The 20,291-nt window shown below is 41.7% G+C and overlaps 1 protein-coding gene across 1 annotated transcript in view; it reads right to left on the bottom strand.

Annotated features, from left to right (window-relative positions):
- Positions 1-1,891: 1,891 nt before the first annotated feature.
- The window catches only part of SLC5A1 (solute carrier family 5 member 1), a 74,298-nt gene continuing 55,898 nt past the window's right edge, over positions 1,892-20,291 (bottom strand). Inside the window, 4 exon segments of the mRNA XM_010360712.2 lie at positions 1,892-2,268; positions 7,775-7,877; positions 10,403-10,618; positions 13,947-14,115. Coding sequence (XP_010359014.2) covers positions 2,045-2,268; positions 7,775-7,877; positions 10,403-10,618; positions 13,947-14,115 — 712 coding nt within the window. The 3' untranslated portion in view covers positions 1,892-2,044.

The raw sequence follows: 20,291 nt of genomic DNA, 5'->3' as shown, positions 1-20,291 counted from the left end.
GAATTTCCCAAGGCAGCCTTCTAACAGTGATACAACATCTCTCCTTCAATTCTGAAGACCTTGGAATGGGGATGGGAAGTTAGAAGACCAACATCTATTGAGCACCTACTTATTTAAATAAATGTTATATTGATAAATGCTATCAATGTATAACATTTAAATCTGTGAGTCAGGCATTTATATCTCTGTTTTCAGATGAAAAACGAAGCTTCAGGGACATTGATCACATTGCTCAGAGTATATCTGCACTCTGAGCCTTCTCCTCAGGTTGGTCTAGGTGGATATCTTCTGACCAAAAACTGATAGGAATCGAATATTTTCACAGTCAAAGCAGCTTCTGCTTTTCTACCAAGGCTCTTCCAAGACTTCTGGGAATGGATAATAATGTTTTCTGGTTCTACTTCACCCTGAGCACAAGGGAAGGCTGGTCCTTGAATGAACCTGCACTCAAAAAATCAAACTAAACACCAGATATTTCAGATTGGCATAAGTGCAAATCAGAGTGCTGGGCTTTACTTGTATTTGTGGACGTGCTATGGTCCCGGAGTCAAGGTGCCAGGGTCCTGGGAGCAACAAACGCATTCCCAATGATTTATTGCTGAAAAACCGTGATCAGCCTACCCAAAGGCCTTGTCCCCGCCGCCTTGCCTCACCCACGTATGTTCAGTTTATAATTCTATTTCCTTTTGCTGCAAAATATCTGCCTCAGTTTACCTTTTTAACGGGAGCCTCTGGCTTGGAAATCTCCAAAATGCATACTTTATCTGTGTTGTGGGTTTGTTTAATATCTATCTCCTCAAGACTCACTTGCTGAATTCCTAACTCTCAGTTTCTCACAGTGTGACTGTATTGGAGGTAGGGGCTTTAAAGAGGTGACTAAAATGAAGAGTGGGTCCTAATCCAATATGACTGATGTCCTTATAAGAGAGTAGCTTTAGGACACAAAAGGAAGGCTATGGAAGACAGAGTGAGATATGACCACCTGCAAGCCAAGGAGAGAGGCCTCAGAAAAAACCAACCCTGCTGACACCTTGGGCTCCAACTTCTAGCCGCTAGAACTGTGAAAACATAAATGTCTGCTGCTTGAGCCATCTGGTCTGTGCTACTTTGTTATGACACCCCTAGAAAACTGATATAATCAGTTTGACAAATGCATCCCAAGTCATTAGTAACCAGTGGGCATACTTTGTGTAGCCACAAAAAGGTTAACTAAGGGCCAGGCTTATGTAAAAAGAAAGCAAAGATTTATAAATAAATGCCTGTGTCATTCATTTATTCAACAAGCATTGCTGAAAAGCTAAGACATTCCAGGCACTGTGAATGCCAAAATGAGTGGAATCCCAAACACAGGGAACTCACAATGGACATTTTAAGAAGCCCAGAAAATCCCCTGGACTCAGGCTATCTGCCTCCCCAACTAGCTTGAGGCTGGGACCCGAGTCCCTCCCTTTTGTGGAAGTACTAACTTCCTCAGGCCTCTACTTCAAAGAGCAAACACCCAGGACAGGGAGCCCATCAAGCTCCATCCTCAGCTTCCATGCATTCCTCAGTTTATCCAATTGACACACTTGAGAGGGAAAGTCCAGGCAAAACTCGAGAGGGATATGACGGGGGAAAATAGTTTTCTTTTTAAAAAAAAATGGGGAGGAGGATGGACAGGAAAAGTGGCAGGAACCAGGGAGACCAAAGTTCTTAAAACAATATTCAAGGATTACAAACCACATTGACACCCGTACCTGAGACAGACTCACATCAGACATCATATGGCTTCTGATTCTTGGTCTGTCTTTTTCTGCATGTGACTGAGTGGACTGTCCTTCTGCAGCTCCAGTAGGTACAGATGGCTGCATCACACTGGTTTCAAATGCATAAGTTAACAGCAAACTAGTGATTTTCTTCTAGCTAGCCTATAATTACACATGTACACATTTATCCACCTGGGCAAAATTTACAACTGGCTGGTTTCCCTTCAACACCACAGGACGAGACTAAAGGGAGGTGAGGAAGAGTCCAGCCATGGTGAATCTACAGCAAAAGGTAGGACTCAAGCAAAATATGCATGACAAAAGACAGCCACGGTCAGCAGGATGATGCCATTGACATTCGTCACTGTCCTCCACAAAGGCTTCTCAGAGGTGTCCGTCATCTTCATCTTCATGGCTTTCTCCTCTTCCTCAGTCATCTTGGGTGCACTCTGCTGCTCCAGCCCACAAAATAGGTCATAGGCTCTCCTGAAGAATCCTTTTTTCTTCTCAGGAACTTCTGTGTCTGGGCAAAGGCATAGAAGAATTATTGGACACAGAAGGAGGACGGACTAGAAAAGTTTCCAGAGGAGATGCCATACCATGACGTATCTGCTATTCTGCAGAAATTTCCCAAAAATGAGAAATTTCCCAAAATTTCCCCCATATTTTCTTGTTTTAAGGAATGAAAACGGTAGAAAATGTTCCGATAAACTTAATGACAAAACGATCTTACTGTCTACATCCTTAGGATCAGCCAGCCTAAGTTTTATCTCTGTCAGGCCCAGTGCAAATTCATTTTGATTTGGAACAGTCAGATCAAATAATAGTTTATAATAAAGGCATATTAATAATAGACTGGGGAATTGTGCCATAGGAAGGGAAACTCAACTCTGAAACACAAAATCTCGTATCTGTTCACTACATCACCAGAAAGCAATCTGGCTGGCTGGCATGACTCAGGAGTGCTTTCATTACATCTGTCAGTCCTAAGGCTTCACAACAGACCTAGCCAGGTGATAAGAATTGGTCTGAACAGCTCCTGATGCAGTGCAGCAATGAGCAATACCTCCTGGGCTTAGGATCTAATGTCACATATCAACACTGTTTAGTCAAACTGTCCACACCTGGCCCTGATGCTCAAATTGAATACCCACCAAGGGAACTGATTCCCTCCTCTGACCAGGTGTGGCCCTGGAGGTAGACAAACCTGGTTTCAAATGCCCACTCTGCCACTCACTAGATAAGAGATCAAGCCCACTGTGTTTTCAGCACCACAGTCACAGACCCTGCAAAGCACTTTCCCATTTTTACAAGTCACTGAACTTTATCTTTATTTTTTAAGAGAGAGAGTCTTGGCCTGTTGCCCAGGCTGGAGTGCAGTGGGGCAATCATAGCTCACTACAGCCATGAACTCCTGGGTTTGAATGATCCCCCCCAACTCAGTCTCCTTAGTAACTAAGCTGGGACTACAGGTGCGTGCCACCATGCCCAGTTAAAATATTTTTTTGTAGAGTGTCTCAGTACGTTGCCCAGGCTGGTCTTGAACTCCTGGACTCAAGCAATCCTGTCACCTCAGCATCCCAAAGTGTTGGGATTACAGATGTAGGTCATGCCCAGCTTCACAGAATTTTAGCTTTAAAACATCACAGAATTTTAGCTTTAAAATGTCACAGAATTTTAGAACTGGAAAGAATCCCAGTGACCAAATTCACACATGAGTCAGAATTGGGGCCAAAACCTAGCTTTATGGTCTTGTTAATTCACCTCCCTTATCTTCAGGTATCAGAAGAATTGGATAAATAATACCTTCTTCATTGTACTAATGAAGAATTTAATGATTTAATGAGAGAGCCTCTAGCTCTTATTGTGGTAGAGCCTCTACCACAGTGAGACCTTCTGACACTCAAAATACTCCTAATCTGTGTCCCTTGACACAGTAGATGTCAAAAAGTGTAAGTCTCTTTCCATTCTCTCTTTTGTCTCACACACTCACACCTCTCCCCTTTGACTCACTCCACCAAAATAGAAGAGTGGGGAAGAAGGAGTTAAGAGGCTAGGATCACTGACCACCTCAAGTGAGAAATACATGGCTTTCTGGATCAATAAAAAGTTGAATGGCCAACCGGGCGCAGTGGGTTACGCCTGTAATCCCAACACTTTGGGAGGCTGAGGTGGGTGGATCACGAGTCAGGAGATTGAGACCATCCCGGCTAACATGGTGAAACCCCATCTCTACTAAAAAAAATATCAAAAAATTAGCCGGGCGTGGTGGCGGGCGACTGTAGTCCCAGCTACTCGGGAGGCTGAGGTAGGAGAATGGTGTGAATCTGGGAGGTGGAGCTTGCAGTGAGCCGAGATTGCACCACTGCACTCCAGCCTGGGTGACAGAGTAAGACTCTGTCTCAAAAAAAAAAAAAAAAAAAAAAAAAAAAAAAAAAAAAAAAAAAAAGTTTTATGTTCTTAGGAAATTCTCTGTGTCACATTTTCCTGTTCTGGAAAGGCAGGAAAATTGGAAGAATTGTACTTGCATTATCTGCCTTAAGAGGATGATGTAGTGCTGAAATGAATCACTAAAGTGTCTGCAATTAAAATATGTTATGATCATACCGTTATCAATGATGATGATGACGGTGGTGGTGGTGGTGGTGGTGGTGGTGAGGATGATGATAATAAAGGGACAATCATGCACCTGCAAAGCTTCCTTGTGTTGCTGTCACATTCACATGGTGAATGTGACACTTATGGTCTGTAAAAGCCCTCAAGAGAGCTTAGTTTATTGTGCTTTAATAGGGTAGGGTGTTCAGTCTGATTTCACCCTAAGTTCTTGAAGACACAACAGAATTTGAGTGCTGCCATGAACTTCAGAAGTCACCAAGTCAAATCTCCAGCCAGTATGGAAGTTCCCTCTACAGAATCCTTGACAGATGTACACATACTGCTCATCCCTGTCCAGACCGACTCAATTAGAGAACTCTTCCTTCAAAGCAATCATGATGGTGGTAATTAGAGCCAATTCTTAGAGCAGAGCATAAGAGGCATGAGTTTTCATTTAGAGTACTTTTATATGACAAATCTGAGCTTTAGAACAATGTAATCACTTTCCCAGAGTAGTAGGAAGAGAATTCATGATTCAATCCCAGTTCTTCCTGATTCCGAATCTCACAGTCTGTCTCTGCACTATCCTGCCTCCTTACTCTGAGTTAAAATTGGATGAATTCTTTTCACCCACCAGTGTTAAGTCTGCCCTCTGGCATAAAAATAATCTCTTCTTCCATAATAAGACTTTTTGACACTCAAAATACTCCTAATCCATGTCCCTTTAAAATCTATGATATTCTCACACAGTGTGGAGATATTTTTGGAGGTAGGAGAAGTAGAGGGCATGTTCCTGCCCGCTTGCTCCAAGGAAGCAGGAAGGGGCTGCTTTCAGCACCGTGGCCAGCTCCTGAGGCTCCAGGCTCCCTCCAGTATTTGCAGCATCACAAGTTTGAGAATTGAAAGGTCCTCGAAGATCAAGAGCAGGCTGTAACAAAGCTGAGACCTTAGGCACATCCTCTCCCTCCCTAAGCCTCAATTTACATGTCTATAAAATGAGGTGATAAGACCAAATTATCTCTAGGGCTCTTTCCCGAGTTAGGATTCTATGGTATTCCTGATGGCCAGATTCAGAGGGCTCAAGCCTGTAATCCCAGCACTTTGGGAGGCTGAGTCGGGTGGATCACGAGGTCAGGAGATCGAGACCATCCTGGCTAACACGGTGAAACCCCGTCTCTACTAAAAACTACAAAAAACTAGCCGGGCGACGTAGTCCCAGCTACCTGGGAGGCTGAGACAGGAGAATGGCGTGAACCCGGGAGGCGGAGCTTGCAGTGAGCTGAGATCCGGCCACAGCACTCCAGCCTGGGTGACAGAGCGAGACTCCGTCTCAAAAAAAAAAAAAAGAACTTGTTCTGAGCTACACACACCTGTGCTCTCCTTCAGATAGAGTGATGAGGCCTCCAGCCCAGCACCAGGTAAAGCACATATGACCTTGAGCCCCCACAGTTCTGCACACCACACACCTCCATAACCATCCTCCAGGCCTCCAGCCCAGCACCAGGTAAAGCACGTATGACCTTGAGCCCCCATAGCTCTGCACACCACAAACCTCCACAACCATCCTCCACGTGTGCACGTTTCCCACGTAGAGGAAAATTTGCAATACTGAAGTAGAAGAAAGTGTTAACTTACAGGATAAGTCTCTAGGCACTGACTAAGCATTATTTCATTGGTCTTCCAGAGAAATTTGATTTTCTACATTTGATATTGTAAGCCAGTATGACAGAAGATCCCAAGAGCCTCTATCCCCTCATCTTGATGTCACTAGAACTGACCATAGCTTTGGTTCCATCTGCCCTTAGTTCACAGGCTATGTCAGAAGAGCTCCAACTCTTCTCTTATCCCCTGCCATTCCTCAAATCAAGGCAGGGTGGCAAGTTCCTCACCCACACTTACTCACTGAGTGCTGTCAAATATGAGGGGTGAGAATCCAATCAAAAATGGTCAAAAGATTTGAATAGACATTTCTCAAAAGATGATATATAAATGGCAAGCAGGCACTTAAAAAGGTGCTCAACATCATTAATCAATCATAGAAATGCAAATCAAAACTACAATGATACATCATCTCATCACAGTTAAAACGGCTTATATCCAAAAGACAGGCAATAACAAACGCTGGTGAGGACGTACACTATTGGTGGGAATGAAACTTAGTATGACCAGTATGGAGAACAGTTTGGAGGTTCCTCAAGAAACTAAAAATACAGCTACCATATGATGCATCAGTCCCACTGCTGGGTATATACCCAAAAGAAAGGAAATTAGTATATTGAAGAGATATCTGCACTCCCATGTTTGTTGCAGCACTGTTTACAATGGCTAAGATTTGGAAGCAACCTAAGTGTCCATCAACAGATGAATGGATAAAGAAAATGGGTACATATATACAATGGAATACTATTCAGCCACAAAGAAAGAATGAGACCTTGTCATCTGCAACAACATGGATGGAACTGAAGATCATTATGTTAAGTGAAATAAGCCAGTCACAGTAAGACAAACATCTCATGTTCTCACTTATTTGTGATATCTAAAAATCAAAACAATTGAACTCATGGACATAGAGAGTAGAAAGATGGTTTCCAGAGGCTGGGAAGGGTAGTGGGGATCTGGGGATGAGGTAGGGATGGTTAATGGGTACAACAAAAAAATAGAAAGAATGACTAACCTACTATTTGATAGCACAACAGGGTGATTATAGTCAATGAAAATTTAATTGTGCATTTTAAAATTAAGAGTGCAAGGCCGGGTGTGGTGGCTCATGCCTGTAATCCCAGTACTTTGGGAGGCCAAGGCGGGCAGATCACCTCAGGTCAGGAGTTCGAGACCAGCCTGACCAACATGGAGAAACTCCATCTCTACTAAAAACATACAAAATTAGCCAGGCATGGTGGTGCATGCCTGTATTCCCAGCTACTCAGGAGGCTGAGGCAGGAGAATCGCTTGAACCCAGGAGGCAGAGGTTGCAGTGAGCTGAGATTGCGCCATTGCACTCCAGCCTGGGCAACAAGAGTGAAAATCAGTCTCAAAAAAAAAAAAAATTAAGAGTGCAACTGGATTGTTTGCAACTCAAAGGATAAATTCTTGAGGGCGTGGATACCCCGTTCTCCATTATGTGCTTGTCATGCCTGCATCAAAATACCCCATGTACCTCATAAATATATACACCTACTACATACCCACAAAATTTTTTTTAAATATGAGGGGTCAGGGAGCTTGAATGATTCTGTACCCTTTCCTCCCCTTGAACTCAGAGTTAACTTCCTCAAACCCACTTATCCATCTCATCCCCACCTTGCTCCTCACTGCCCTGGAGGGGGGACATCTGAGCTCTGTTAAAGTCATTTAGGGAAGGGCTTCAGTAAAGTTGTCTTGTTGCTGTAGGAGTAATTTTTATGGTTTAGGATCTGCTCTGGGTCATAAATCACCTATTTCAATGGTCTCCTTAGGGACTTCTTGGATGTTCTCTTCTGCATCCAGGTCAATACGCTCCTCTTTGCTGTTGCGCAGGCTCCAACACAGACGGTAGAGCTGCAGAGAAGGCAGAACAGGTCAACAGAAAGATCCAAATAGCATCTTGGGACAAGAAGTTGGGGGGTGGCAAAGAGATGTACATCAAGGAAGGGAAGGGAATGTGGCCTCCCAGTACTAAGAAGAACATACACAACATTTCCATCCATAACATTATCTCTAAAAACATTGGTAACTTAGATGAAAGTAATATACATGTATACACTAGCCTGTATGATATTTGCATATTCAGAGCCAAAAGACTGCCTCATATAGAAATGCTTGTTGAATGAACTCTTTTATGTGTGTGATAAATAATTTGTTCCTTTTAGCACTGGCAGTAAGAAGCCATTTCTCCAGGTTAGGAGTGTAAGTTTAGATTTTTGCACTATGTCACATTATGTGGATGAGAATCTAGAATCATGAGCCTTAATAGAATACAGCAGAGCTGAAGGCACACTTTTTATTGACAGAGTTAAGAGCATGAACCAAAAACTTCATCTAGAGCATGAACTTGGTCTAGGGCATGAACTAGAAATGTGTTTGGGGTATGATACTTTCAAAGACTTGAGACATGAGGAAGCAGTTGATACCACACAAAGAAAGCATGTGACAGGTCCAGCCAATAGATGTGATGCAGTTCTGCCACTATAAAAGCAGCCTTTGTTTAACATTAGGTTTGTCACAGCTCTTAAAAATTTGGCAATGAAGTTGAAGGTCTCTTAGGGATTCCACAGGCACTTGTATGGGCATGCATGAGTAAAGGAAAGGATTAACAAAATCCTTCTGATTTCTCTAGGAATAAATATGACCTTGGGTTAACTTTCTGGCTCTGTTCCCTTGGAAACCTGGAAATCTGTGTTGGGTTACCGGACTACTAATAAAAATGGCTCATAATTGGTCATCTTTATCTAAATTGGGAGAGCATGAATGAATTCTAAACCAATGGGGGCATCTAGAGTTAAAGAAGAGTAATTGCAACTTTTGAAGTCTTGAATCAATTAGACTTTGATGTTGTTAGAAATGTTTTACATCCTATGGTCAATTTTTGGTGGATTAATTTGGAAAAAAATCAAGAGGCAAACTATATTATGGATATCCCTGAGTAGACTGATTTTTGTAACTAGGTATGTGCTTTGCTGGGACCTTTGAAAGCTTTGACCACAGGACTGTCAAAAGAAATACCAGTTTCTATTTAAAATATAGGCTTCTAAGCCAGGTAGCCCTGTACCACCCATGTGATCTTGTGCACCTGAGCCGTCACTTGGGGAGCAGGTTTCAGAGAATAAGTCCTGGAATAAAGGGTGTACAGCTGTGAGGACTCCAACTAAAGACATGGGCTTGATATCAGCCTGCTGGCACACCATGTTTCCTGGCATGTATCCTTCCACATGAAACCAGTGGCAAATCATGTGAATGTGAATGTAAGATGTATAATTTTGCTGAGGCCAACCAAGCATGTTGTGGCATGTCAACATCACTAATCATCAGAAGTATGCAAATCAAACTATAATGAGGTATCATCTCACCCCATTTAAAATGGCTTTTATCAAAAAGGCAATAATGAATGCTGATGAGGTTGGGGGAAAAGGGGAACCCTCAAACACTGTTGGTGAGAATGTAAATTAGTACAGCCACAATGAAGAACACTATGGAAGTTCCTCAAAAAACTAAAAATAGAGCCACCATATGATCCAGCAATTCTACTACTAGATATATATCCAAAAGAAAGTAAACCAGTATATCAAAGAGATACCTGTACTCCTATATTTACTACAGCACTATTCACAATAGCCAAGATATGGAATCAATCTAAGTATCCATTGACAAATTAATGGATAAAGAAAATGTAAAAATATACAATAGAGTTTTATTGCACCATAAAAAGAATGAGATCCTGTATTTGCAACAATATGGATGGAACTGGAGGCCATTATGTTAAGTAAAATAAGCCAGGCATAGAAAGGCAAATTTCTCATGTTCTCACTCATATATGGGAGTTTAAAAGCCGAACTCATGGAGATAGAGAGTAGATTGATGGTTACCAGAGACCAGGAAGGGTAGCAGTGGATGGAGGACAGAATGGAGATGGTTAATGGGTGCAGAAATTGTTAGAATGAATGAAGATCTAGTAGTTGGTAGCACAATAGGGTAGCTATACTTAATTTATCATATGCATACAATTGAAAGGCAGAGTCTCACTATGTTGTCAGGGTGGTCTCAAACTCCTGGACTCAAGCGATCCTCCCACCTTGGCCTCCCAAAGTGCTGGGATTACAGGCAGGAGCCACCATATTCTACATTTTAAAATAACTAAGAGTGGAATTGGAATGTTCCTAACACAAAGAAATGATAAATGCTTGAGGCAATGGACACCCCAATTACCCAGATTTGATCAAATCTGGGTATCTGTATCAAAACATTGCATGTACCCCATAATTACATCCAACTATTATGTACCCATAATGATTAAAAGATTTTTAAAAATTAAAGAACACTGCAGTATGAACATGAAACAAGGACAGATCCCCTAAATGGTTACTCACATGCACGTCCGGAATGGGTTTGGTGAGGAGGGAGATGACCACGATGGTGATGACAGAAATGGCAAAGAGGATAATGGCAAAGTACAAGTAGTGCACCCCACAGATAATCGTGGGACAGTTGCTGGGCTCTACGCAGCTCCCGGTTCCATAAGCAAACTCAGTAATCATACGTGAAATCCCAACCAGAAATCCTAGGATCAGTCCCCAGAAGGCTCCCTGTGAAAGAAAACCCTGGGTCAACTCATGCTGAACACAAAACACAGATAGCCTTTCTAACATTCTTCAGGGAGGCATAGGCAGAGGCAAAGGAATAGAGGTAGGAGAAGTGGTAGCTCCAGGCTGTCTGAACCCAGAACACTGAAGTTCAGAATATGGCTAGGAGTGCTATGCAAGACCTTCAGTGTGTCTGTCTATCATGTTTCAGCAACATGATTTCACCTCGATCATTAAACAAGGAGCCATAACATAATGGGGTAAAGTGTCTAATAACCAGAATAGAATGTCAACCTACAGGCTTGATTCCAAAAATTCCCTTTAATTTGAAAAATAATTTGAGCCTCTCCACCTGCAGCTACTATCAACACCAATCTCCAGATTTAGGCATACTCAGATGAAAAGTAATTACTTGTGAGGTAATTTGTATTTCACAAAGACGTGGGAAGAGAAACTGGTTCTTTGAAAGATGAAGGAGAAAGAAACTTCCATCAAAATATAAATAACACTTACTTTTTTAGCCCTCTTTATAGTTTATTTTATGAACTATTTTTAGTTTGAGAACATAAAATTATACGGTGTTTTTACGTTAAATTTTGGGTTTGTATATTAGAATATGGAAGATTTTAAGAGACCAGAAACATGAGGGGATGATTTTTCAGGGTTTTTTTTTTTTTTTTTTTTTTTTTACTCTTTCCTTCCTTCCCTCTTTCCTTTTTTCCTTTCTATATTTCCGTTAGGTAAGTCCTCACCTAAAGGACTAGGTTTGACTCTGGCAGGCCAGTGACAAAGTAGAATGTGCTCTTAGAAGGGTGGCCCAAAAGAGCTTTCACAGTTTTATCAGGTGCTGGTCAGCCCCTTTGCTAGCCATTGGTATCCCTACACTTTCTATTCTAAGTGTATGAAATTATCAGCTATCCTCCACACATGGCATGACATGTGCTTTTGTCTCCAGGTCTTTGTACAGCTCATTCTGTCTGGGAGAATATGGGCTCTTCTCTTCCTGGTAACCTCGTTCTAGCTTAAATAGAAAAAGCTACACAGGGCCGGGCGCGGTGGCTCAAGCCTGTAATCCCAGCACTTTGGGAGGCCGAGACGGGCGGATCACGAGGTCAGGAGATCGAGATCATCCTGGCTAACACGGTGAAACCCCGTCTCTACTAAAAAATACAAAAAACTAGCCGGGCGAGGTGGCGGGCGCCTGTAGTCCCAGCTACTCGGGAGGCTGAGGCAGGAGAATGGCGTAAACCCGGGAGGTGGAGCTTGCAGTGAGCTGAGATCCGGCCACTGCACTCCAGCCTGGGCGACAGAGCGAGACTCCGTCTCAAAAAAAAAAAAGAAAGAAAAAAAAGAAAAAAAAAGAAACAGCTACACAGGGTGGGTGGACCCTGTGCACCCTGTGGCCACAGCACTGTGGACACAGATCCAGGCCAGCACCAACCCCACTGCCATGGAATCACAATAGTTCTCTGTCTCCCAGTGTGATCTGGGGGGTTGCCCAGGGAAGAAAGCAGGTTTCATTCACTTTGTGTTGCTAGTGCCTCACCCTATGCTGGCATCTGGAAGTGACTTCTAGATGAAGAAATAAATAAGGAAAAAGAAAAAATATGTTCCCTATTCATCCCCCATAGGCTATGCCACTCAAAAAAAATATTTCTCAGCTGGGCACAGGGTGTGCCTATAGTCCTAGCTACTTTGGAGGCTGAGGCAGAAGAATCACTTGAGCTCAGGAGTTTGAGACTAGCCTTGGCAACACAGTGAGATTCCTGTCTCAAAAAAAATCAATAAATTTGCCACGAAATAAATGTTTAAAAATTCAAATTTTTTTCATAACACAAACTCAACAAATTAGGTACAGAAGTAACAAACCTCAAAAACAATAAAGATTATAAGCTATATATGACAGACTCTCAGCTAACATCATACTGAACAGGGAAAAATTGAAAGCCTTTCCTCTAAGATCTGGAGAAAAAAAATGATACCCTTTCACCACTTTTATTCAACATAGTACTGCAAGCCCTAGACAGAACAATTAGGCAAGAGAAAAAGGGCATCCAAATTGGAAAAGAAGAAGTCAAATTGGCCTCATTTACATACAATATGATCTCATATTTACAAAAACCTAAAGATTCCACCAAAGGGGTCACTGTTAATGAAACCCTGACCTACCTTTCCAGCCACACTTTCATCTTTCACATTCACAAACTCCCCTTGAGCCAGGTGAGATTCCATACAAGTCCTTCACCCTCACTCCTATCCTACTTCTGCCTGAAAGGTCTGGACAGTACTATTCTCTGACTTGAATGTTATGTCTTCCCTCTCCAACTTCAAATTCTTCCAGCTCCCGCTGCTCCAAGGAGCCTTCCCTGACAGTTTCAGCCCCTGCTGATAAAGTCTTTCCTAAATCCCTTCCTGCTCATATTATGTGCTGTATTGTATCCCTTACTTGTTACGCACTTTGTTGTATGTATAAACTGCTTGTGTGCCAGGACTTTGTCTTCACTGAGCCCTGAGAGGTGCTGGCTGGAAAGCCGAGTTCACAGTAGAGTGCTGGAGGTATGTTGTGCTAGGACTTTCTCTCGCTCACCTAGGGGCTACAGAATTCCTAGGGAGTGCCATGCAGTCAGGTCAAAATCACCAAGATCAGATAGAAAATCTAATCTTGGCTTGTAATCCTAGTATTTCGGGAGGCCGAGGTGGGAGGATCACTTGAACTCAGGAGTTCAAGACCAGCCTGGGCAACACAGTGAGTCCTCACCTCTATTAAAAAAAAAAAATTGGGCCGGGCGCAGTGGCTCAAGCCTGTAATCCCAGCACTGTGGGAGGCCGAGACGGGCGGATCATGAGGTCAGGAGATCGAGACCATCATGGCTAACACGGTGAAACCCCGTTTCTACTCAAAAGAATACAAAAAACTAGCCGGGCGAGGTGGCGGGCGCCTGTAGTCCCAGCTACTCGGGAGGCTGAGGCAGGAGAATGGCGTGAACCCAGGAGGCGGAGCTTGCAGTGAGCCGAGATCGCGCCACTGCACTCCAGCCTGGGTGACAGAGCGAGACTCCATCTCAAAAAAAAAAAAAAAAAAAATTAAGAAAATCTAATTTTGGACAGAGGAGACAGAGAGAATGTGGACCCCCATACCAACTCCCGAGGAGCTCACTCTAACAGAGAGCCCCATGACCCCTGGAGGCTTTCCCTACAAACCCTCAATAGCACATCTGTGTCTGTTCAAGATCTCTGGGAAATAAGACTCCCTCCCACAGAGAATATGCAAACCCACATGGAAACTTCTTTGCCAGCATGACTTTTCTGGACATGCCCAGGTGATACCTACTGGCTCATTGACTCTCTTCCAGAAAATAGCAAGCAGGAAGACAGCTGCAATGGGTGGTCCCAGGTAACTGGTGATGGACTGCATGTAATCGAAGAGTTGCCCACTTTGTGCTGACTGCACAATGGGCACCCAGGCGATGCTGATGCCGATCAGCACCAGGATAAACAACCTGAAATTAAAGCCCCCACAACAAAGTGTCAATGAGTAGCTCTACATGAGTAGATATTGCCATGTATTATATGTATACATACGTACATACACACACTACCACCACCACCACCACCACTACCAGCAGCAAATATGACCACAGCAAGAAAAAAATAATTAGAAAATGTATGCTTGAAGCTTTTTTTTGCCTATAGGAAAGTCATTCATACCTATGAATTAGTGAAACACACTTGACTTTCAATAGTAGCCTAGGCCCACTCACCACCATAAGACAATCTCTTTTGAGAGGAACAAGGTATGAATTTTGGAGCCTGATAGTCCTAGATTCAAATTCTTATTATTTCTGTGTGACATAGGAGACATTTCTTAACCTCTCTGAGTCTCAAGTTCTTCATCTGTAAACTGGGAATAGCACTGACCTTGCAAGGTGGTAATAAGAATTAGTGATAGTAGTAGTGACACAAATACACATGCACTGAATATTCTGTGGGAGTCACATGACATACACACCAATGACCTCAATACAAGGCCATATATGATCATGTGTACAATACAAACTAAGATCTACAGCAGTACACTTAAGCAAGAACATTCATGTGTTTTTACAAACATATTTTTTCATTCTTTTGTGTAAATATCAAGGAGCGATACTGCTGGATTATAGGGTAGATGGACATCCAACTTGATGAGAAACTGCCTGACTGATTTTCAAAGTGCCAGTACTGTTTTGCATTGCTAGCAGCTATGTATAAGAATTCTGTTTGATTCACACCCTCACCAACATTTGATATCAGTCTTTTAAATTTTAGTCACTCTGGTGTGTATGGTTTTGATCTCCATTTCCCTGATGCCTAGTGATGGCACTGAATACTTTTTAATGTGCTTTGTTAGTCTTTTGGCTATTTCTTAATTTGGTTATTTTATTATTGAGCTGCTTACGCATTCTGGATATAAATCCTTTGTTAGATACATGTTTAACAAATATTTTCCCCCTTTTCATTTGATTAATGGTGTCTTTGATAAACAGAAGTTTTAAATTCTGATAAAAAAAGAATTAGTGATAGCAAAACTAATCTAAGTGATAGTTAACTAAGTGAGAGTAAAACCTTGCAAATAGCAGGCACTCGATAAATAGTAAAAACTATTATTATTATCTTATTCTTCTCCTCCTTCTCCTTCCCTTTTGTCTTCTTCACAATAATGAAGTTATCAATAAAAACATTAGGCAAGATAATTTTATAAAGGAATGGTCTAGATAGGAAGAAACACTACCAGGTATTTCCACCTCTCCTCCTGCTGAGTTTCACTTCAAGTCCTGAAAAGACTGGAGATGTCCTTGCAAGCTCTTCTTACTCGTGCTCTTGACAGAATGAGAAAGATGACTGTGATTCTGTCTCTCACTTACCTGCAACTTAAACTGACCTCCACAAGGCAATGCTTTCACTCACACATTTCTCCCTCTGAAATGCCTTTCAACTCTCCCTCTTTTCCGTATCCCACCAACTATTACGGACTCAGCTCAGGTTCTGCCTTCCCTGGGAGCCTTTCCCAACCACGCATGCCATACTCATCACTCCCTTATCTGAGCCCCTGGGTGATCTTACAGTCCCCACAGCAGAGTTTGGAATGGTTTCACATTCCTGTGAGCTCATCCAGAACTGGGACAAGCCCCAGGGCAGTAGTTATAGGATACACAAAAATGTGAGCCCCAACATAGTCTCAGTGCCATGGGATTCATCCCTACACAAGGCAACAAAATATTTTCTTTAGCATCTTGCATTTGATCCACATAAATAACTGGAAAAGTCAGTAAGTGCCTTTCTAAGGAAAAATCAAGGTAACAGTGCTACTTTCTATGGCTCAGAGTAAAGATCCTCTGGCACAGTCAGATCTCCTTTGGGTGCCAGGTATCTTGTCAATTGAAAGTCGCCCACCATGTTTGCTTTTCTTCCTTCATTCCAATCTTGAAAATGAGACCTATGAGGTAGCAGCCCATATCCCTCCTGCACTCACTGGCAAACTTTCCCTTGGCTGACATCCCAGGAACTTGGTCCACCTGCCCTAAGGAGGTTGACCTGCCTTAGCCCCATAGAAGAACAAGCAAGGCTCCTGTTGATCCTGTCCAGAGCATTTGCTCCATGGATAATCATGATAATGAGCACACCTGACACAGGTGTTGATACTTCAATGCTTTCAGGACCCCATTGCATCTATTAGCCCATCTGACAACAAGAAATGTGCACAGCACTTGGTGTTTTAGGCTTTACAGAGTATGTTCACAAGCACAATTGAGCCTTCACAATGGTTCTGCAAAATGTTGCATCAAGGGGTGGAGGAATCAGAGGCATGTGGGCCTCAAAGACAGCCAGTGTGGAGAGCTGCAGTGTGAGAGGCTGAGGAAGACAGTGTGTGGCAGTATAAAGAGCTTTGGACAAGGGCTCAGTGGCTGCAGATTCCAGTCCTGTCTCCGCCACTGTCCGGACAGTTTGGATTTAGGCAGGATGAGCCTCAACCCAAATGACAGCCTGAGGGGTAAATTGTCTCTTATGTCCCTTCCAACTCCCGAGGGGCATTGTTCAATGATCTCCAATTTAAAGTTAAATTGCCACTGGAGGATCTAGAAAAACTGGCAGATAGGCAGGACTAAACTGTAGCTCCCACTCAGATGGACAGAGCAGCATGCAGAGACTCACATCATGAACTTTTGCTCCAGGAACTACTGCAGGAATATACCAGGAAAGCCAAGAGGATCCACAGACCCTCTGAAGGAAGCAGATTTTTCCTGCAGGACCCAGAAGACAGCCCAAATACTGTGAGAGCCCAAACTGTGAACGTGGGATAGGGGGGATCATTGCCCCAAAACACAGACCCTCACTGGGGAACCTGAAGGTCCAGATCACAGGAGAAGTATTTCAACAGATAGCACGATGAATGGAATAGTACCTCACATCTCAATACTAATGTTAGAGGATATGGAATTGCAGAATGGATAAGAATTTATCAAGCAAGTATCTGCTGCCTTCAAGAAACTTATCTAACACGTAAGGACTCACATAAACTTAAGGTAAAAGGGTGGAAAAAGACAACTTTTGTTGTCTTTGTTAAAGAAACTTTAAAGCAACAGCAGTTAAAAAAAAGACAAAGAAGAACATCATATAATGATAAAAGGCCTTGTCCAACAGGAAAATGTCACAATCCTAAATATATGTCCACCTAACACTGGACCTCCCAAATGTATAAAACAATTACTACTAGGCCTAAGAAATAAGATAGAAAGCAACACAATAATAGTGGAGGACTTCAATACTCCACTGACAGCACGAGACAGGTCATCAAGACAGAACGTCAACAAAGGAACAATGGATTTAAACTACACCCTGGAACAAATGGACTTAACAGATATCTACAGAACATTCTACCCATCAACCACAGAATATACATTCTATTCATCAGTGCATGGAACATTCTCCAAGGTAGACCGTATGATAGGCCACAAAACAAGTCTAAACAAATTTAAGAAAATTGAAATTATATCAAGTACTCTCTCAGACCACAGTGGAATAAAACTGGAAATCAACTTCAAAGGGAACCTTCAAAACCATGCAAATACATGGAAATTAAATAACCTGCTCCTGAATGATCACTGGGTCAACAATGAAATCAAGATGGAAATTTTAGAATTTTTTGAACTGAATGGTAATAGTGATACAACCTATCAAAACCTCTGGGATACAGCAAAGGTGGTGCTAAGAGGAAAGTTCATAGCCCTAAATGCCTACGTCACGAAGTCTAAAAGAGCACAATAGACAATCTAAGGTCACACCTCAAGGAACTAGAGGAATAAGAACAAACCAAACCCAAGCCCAGCAGAAGAAAGGAAATAACCAAGATTAGGGCAGAACTAAAAAAGTGAAACAAAAAAAAAATACAAAAGGTAAATGAAACAAAAAGTTGGTTCTTTGAAAAGATAAGTAAAATTGATAGAACATTAGCAAGATTAACCAAGAAAAGAAGAGAGAAAATCCAAATAAGCGCAATTAGAAATGAAACAGAAGATATTACAACTGACACCACAGAAATACAAAACATAATTCAAGGCTACTATAAATACCTTTATGTGCATAAACCAGAAAACCTAGAGGAGGTGGATAAATTCCTGGAGAGCTACAACCCTCCTACCTTAAATCAGGAGGAATTAGATACCCTGAACAGACCATTAGCAAGCAGCAAAGTTGAAATGGTAATTTTAAAATTACCAACAAAAAAAAAGTCCAGAACCAGACAGATGCACAGCTGAATTCTACCAGACATTCAAAGAAAAATTGGTACCAATCCTATTGACAACATTCCACAAGATAGAGAAAGAGGGAATCCTCCCTAAATCATTCTATGAAGCCAGTATCATCCTAATACCAAAACCAGGAAAGGACATAACAAAAAAAGACAACTACAAACCAATATTCCTGATGAACATAGATGCAAAAATCCTTAACAAAATACTAGCTAACTGAATCTCACAACATATCAAAAAGATAATCCACCATGATCAAGTGTGTTTCATACCAGGGATGCAGGGATGGTTTAACATATGCAAGTCAATAAATGTGATACATCACATAAACAGAAGTAAAAACAAAAATCACATAATCATCTCAACAGACAGAAAAAGCATTTGACAAAATCCAGCATCCCTTTATGATTAAAATTCTCAGCAAAATCGGCATACAGGGGACATACTTCAATGTAATAAAAGCCATCTATGACAGACCCACAGCCAACGTAATACCAAAAAGGGAAAAGTTGAAAACATTCCCTCTGAGAACTGGAACAAGACAAGGATGCCCACTCTTACCCACTTGTATTCAACATAGTACTGGAAGTCCTAGCCAGAGCAATCAGACAAAAGAAAGAAATGAACAGTATCCAAATCAGTAAAGGTGAAGTCAAACTGTCAATGTTTGCTGATGAACAATCATATACTTAGAAAACCCTAAAGACTCCTCCAAAATGCTTATAGAACTGATAAATGAATTCAGCAAAGTTTCAGGACACAAAATTAATGTACACAAATCAGTAGCTCTGCTACACGTCAACACTGACCAAGCAGAGAATCAAATCAAGAACTCAACCCCTTTTACAATAGCTGCAAAAAAAAAAAAAAAAAAGACAGAAAAAGAAAAAAAGACTTAGGAATATACCTAACCAAGGAGGTGAAAGACGTCTACAAGGAAAACTACAAAGCACTGCTAAAAGAAATCACAGATGACACAAACAAATGGAAACACATCCCATGTTCATGGATGGGTAGAACCAATGTTGTGAAAATGACCATACTGCCAAAAGCAGTCTACAAATTCAATGTAATTCGCATCAAAATACCACCATCATTCTTCATAGAACTAGAAAAAACAATACATTCTCATGGGACCAAAAAAGAGCCTGCATAGCCAAAGCAAGACTAAGCAAAAAGAACAAATCTGGAGGCATCACATTACCTGACTTCAAACTATACTATAAGGCCAGAGCCACCAAAACAGCATGGTACCGATATAAAAATAGGCACAGAGACCAGTGAAACAGAATAGAGAACCCAGAAATAAACCCAAATACTTAGAGCCAACTAATCTTTGACAAACCGAACAAAAATATAAAGTGGGGAAAGGACACCCTATTCAACAAATAGTGCTGGGATAATTGGCAAGCCACATACAGGAGAATAAAACTGTATACTCATCTCTCACCTTATACAGAAATCAACTCAAGATAATTCAAGGGCTTAAATCTAAGACCTGACACTATAAAAATTCTAGAAGATAACGTCAGAAAAAACCCTGCTAGGCATTGGTTTAGGCAAAGACTTCATGACCAAGAACCCAAAGACAAATGCAACAAAAACAAAGATAAATAGGTGGGACTTAACTAAAGAGCTTCTGCACAGCAAAAGGAACAGTCAGCAAAGTAAACAGACAACCCACAGAGTGGAAGAAAATCTTCACAATCTATACTTCCAACAAAGGACTAACATCTAGAATCTACAAAAGAATTCAAACAAATTAGCAAGGAAAAAATAATCACCTTACTCCTTCAAGAATGACTGTAATTTAAAAATCAAAAAATAATAGATGTTGGTGTGGATGTGGTGAAAAGACCACTTTTACACTGTTGGTGGGAATGTAA

The sequence above is a fragment of the Rhinopithecus roxellana genome, chromosome 13, assembly GCF_007565055.1.
Source record: "Rhinopithecus roxellana isolate Shanxi Qingling chromosome 13, ASM756505v1, whole genome shotgun sequence".
NCBI classification, from domain to species: Eukaryota; Metazoa; Chordata; class Mammalia; order Primates; family Cercopithecidae; genus Rhinopithecus; species Rhinopithecus roxellana.
Note: the sequence above shows the minus strand (reverse complement) of the source record. Positions and strands in the feature narration are given on the sequence as shown.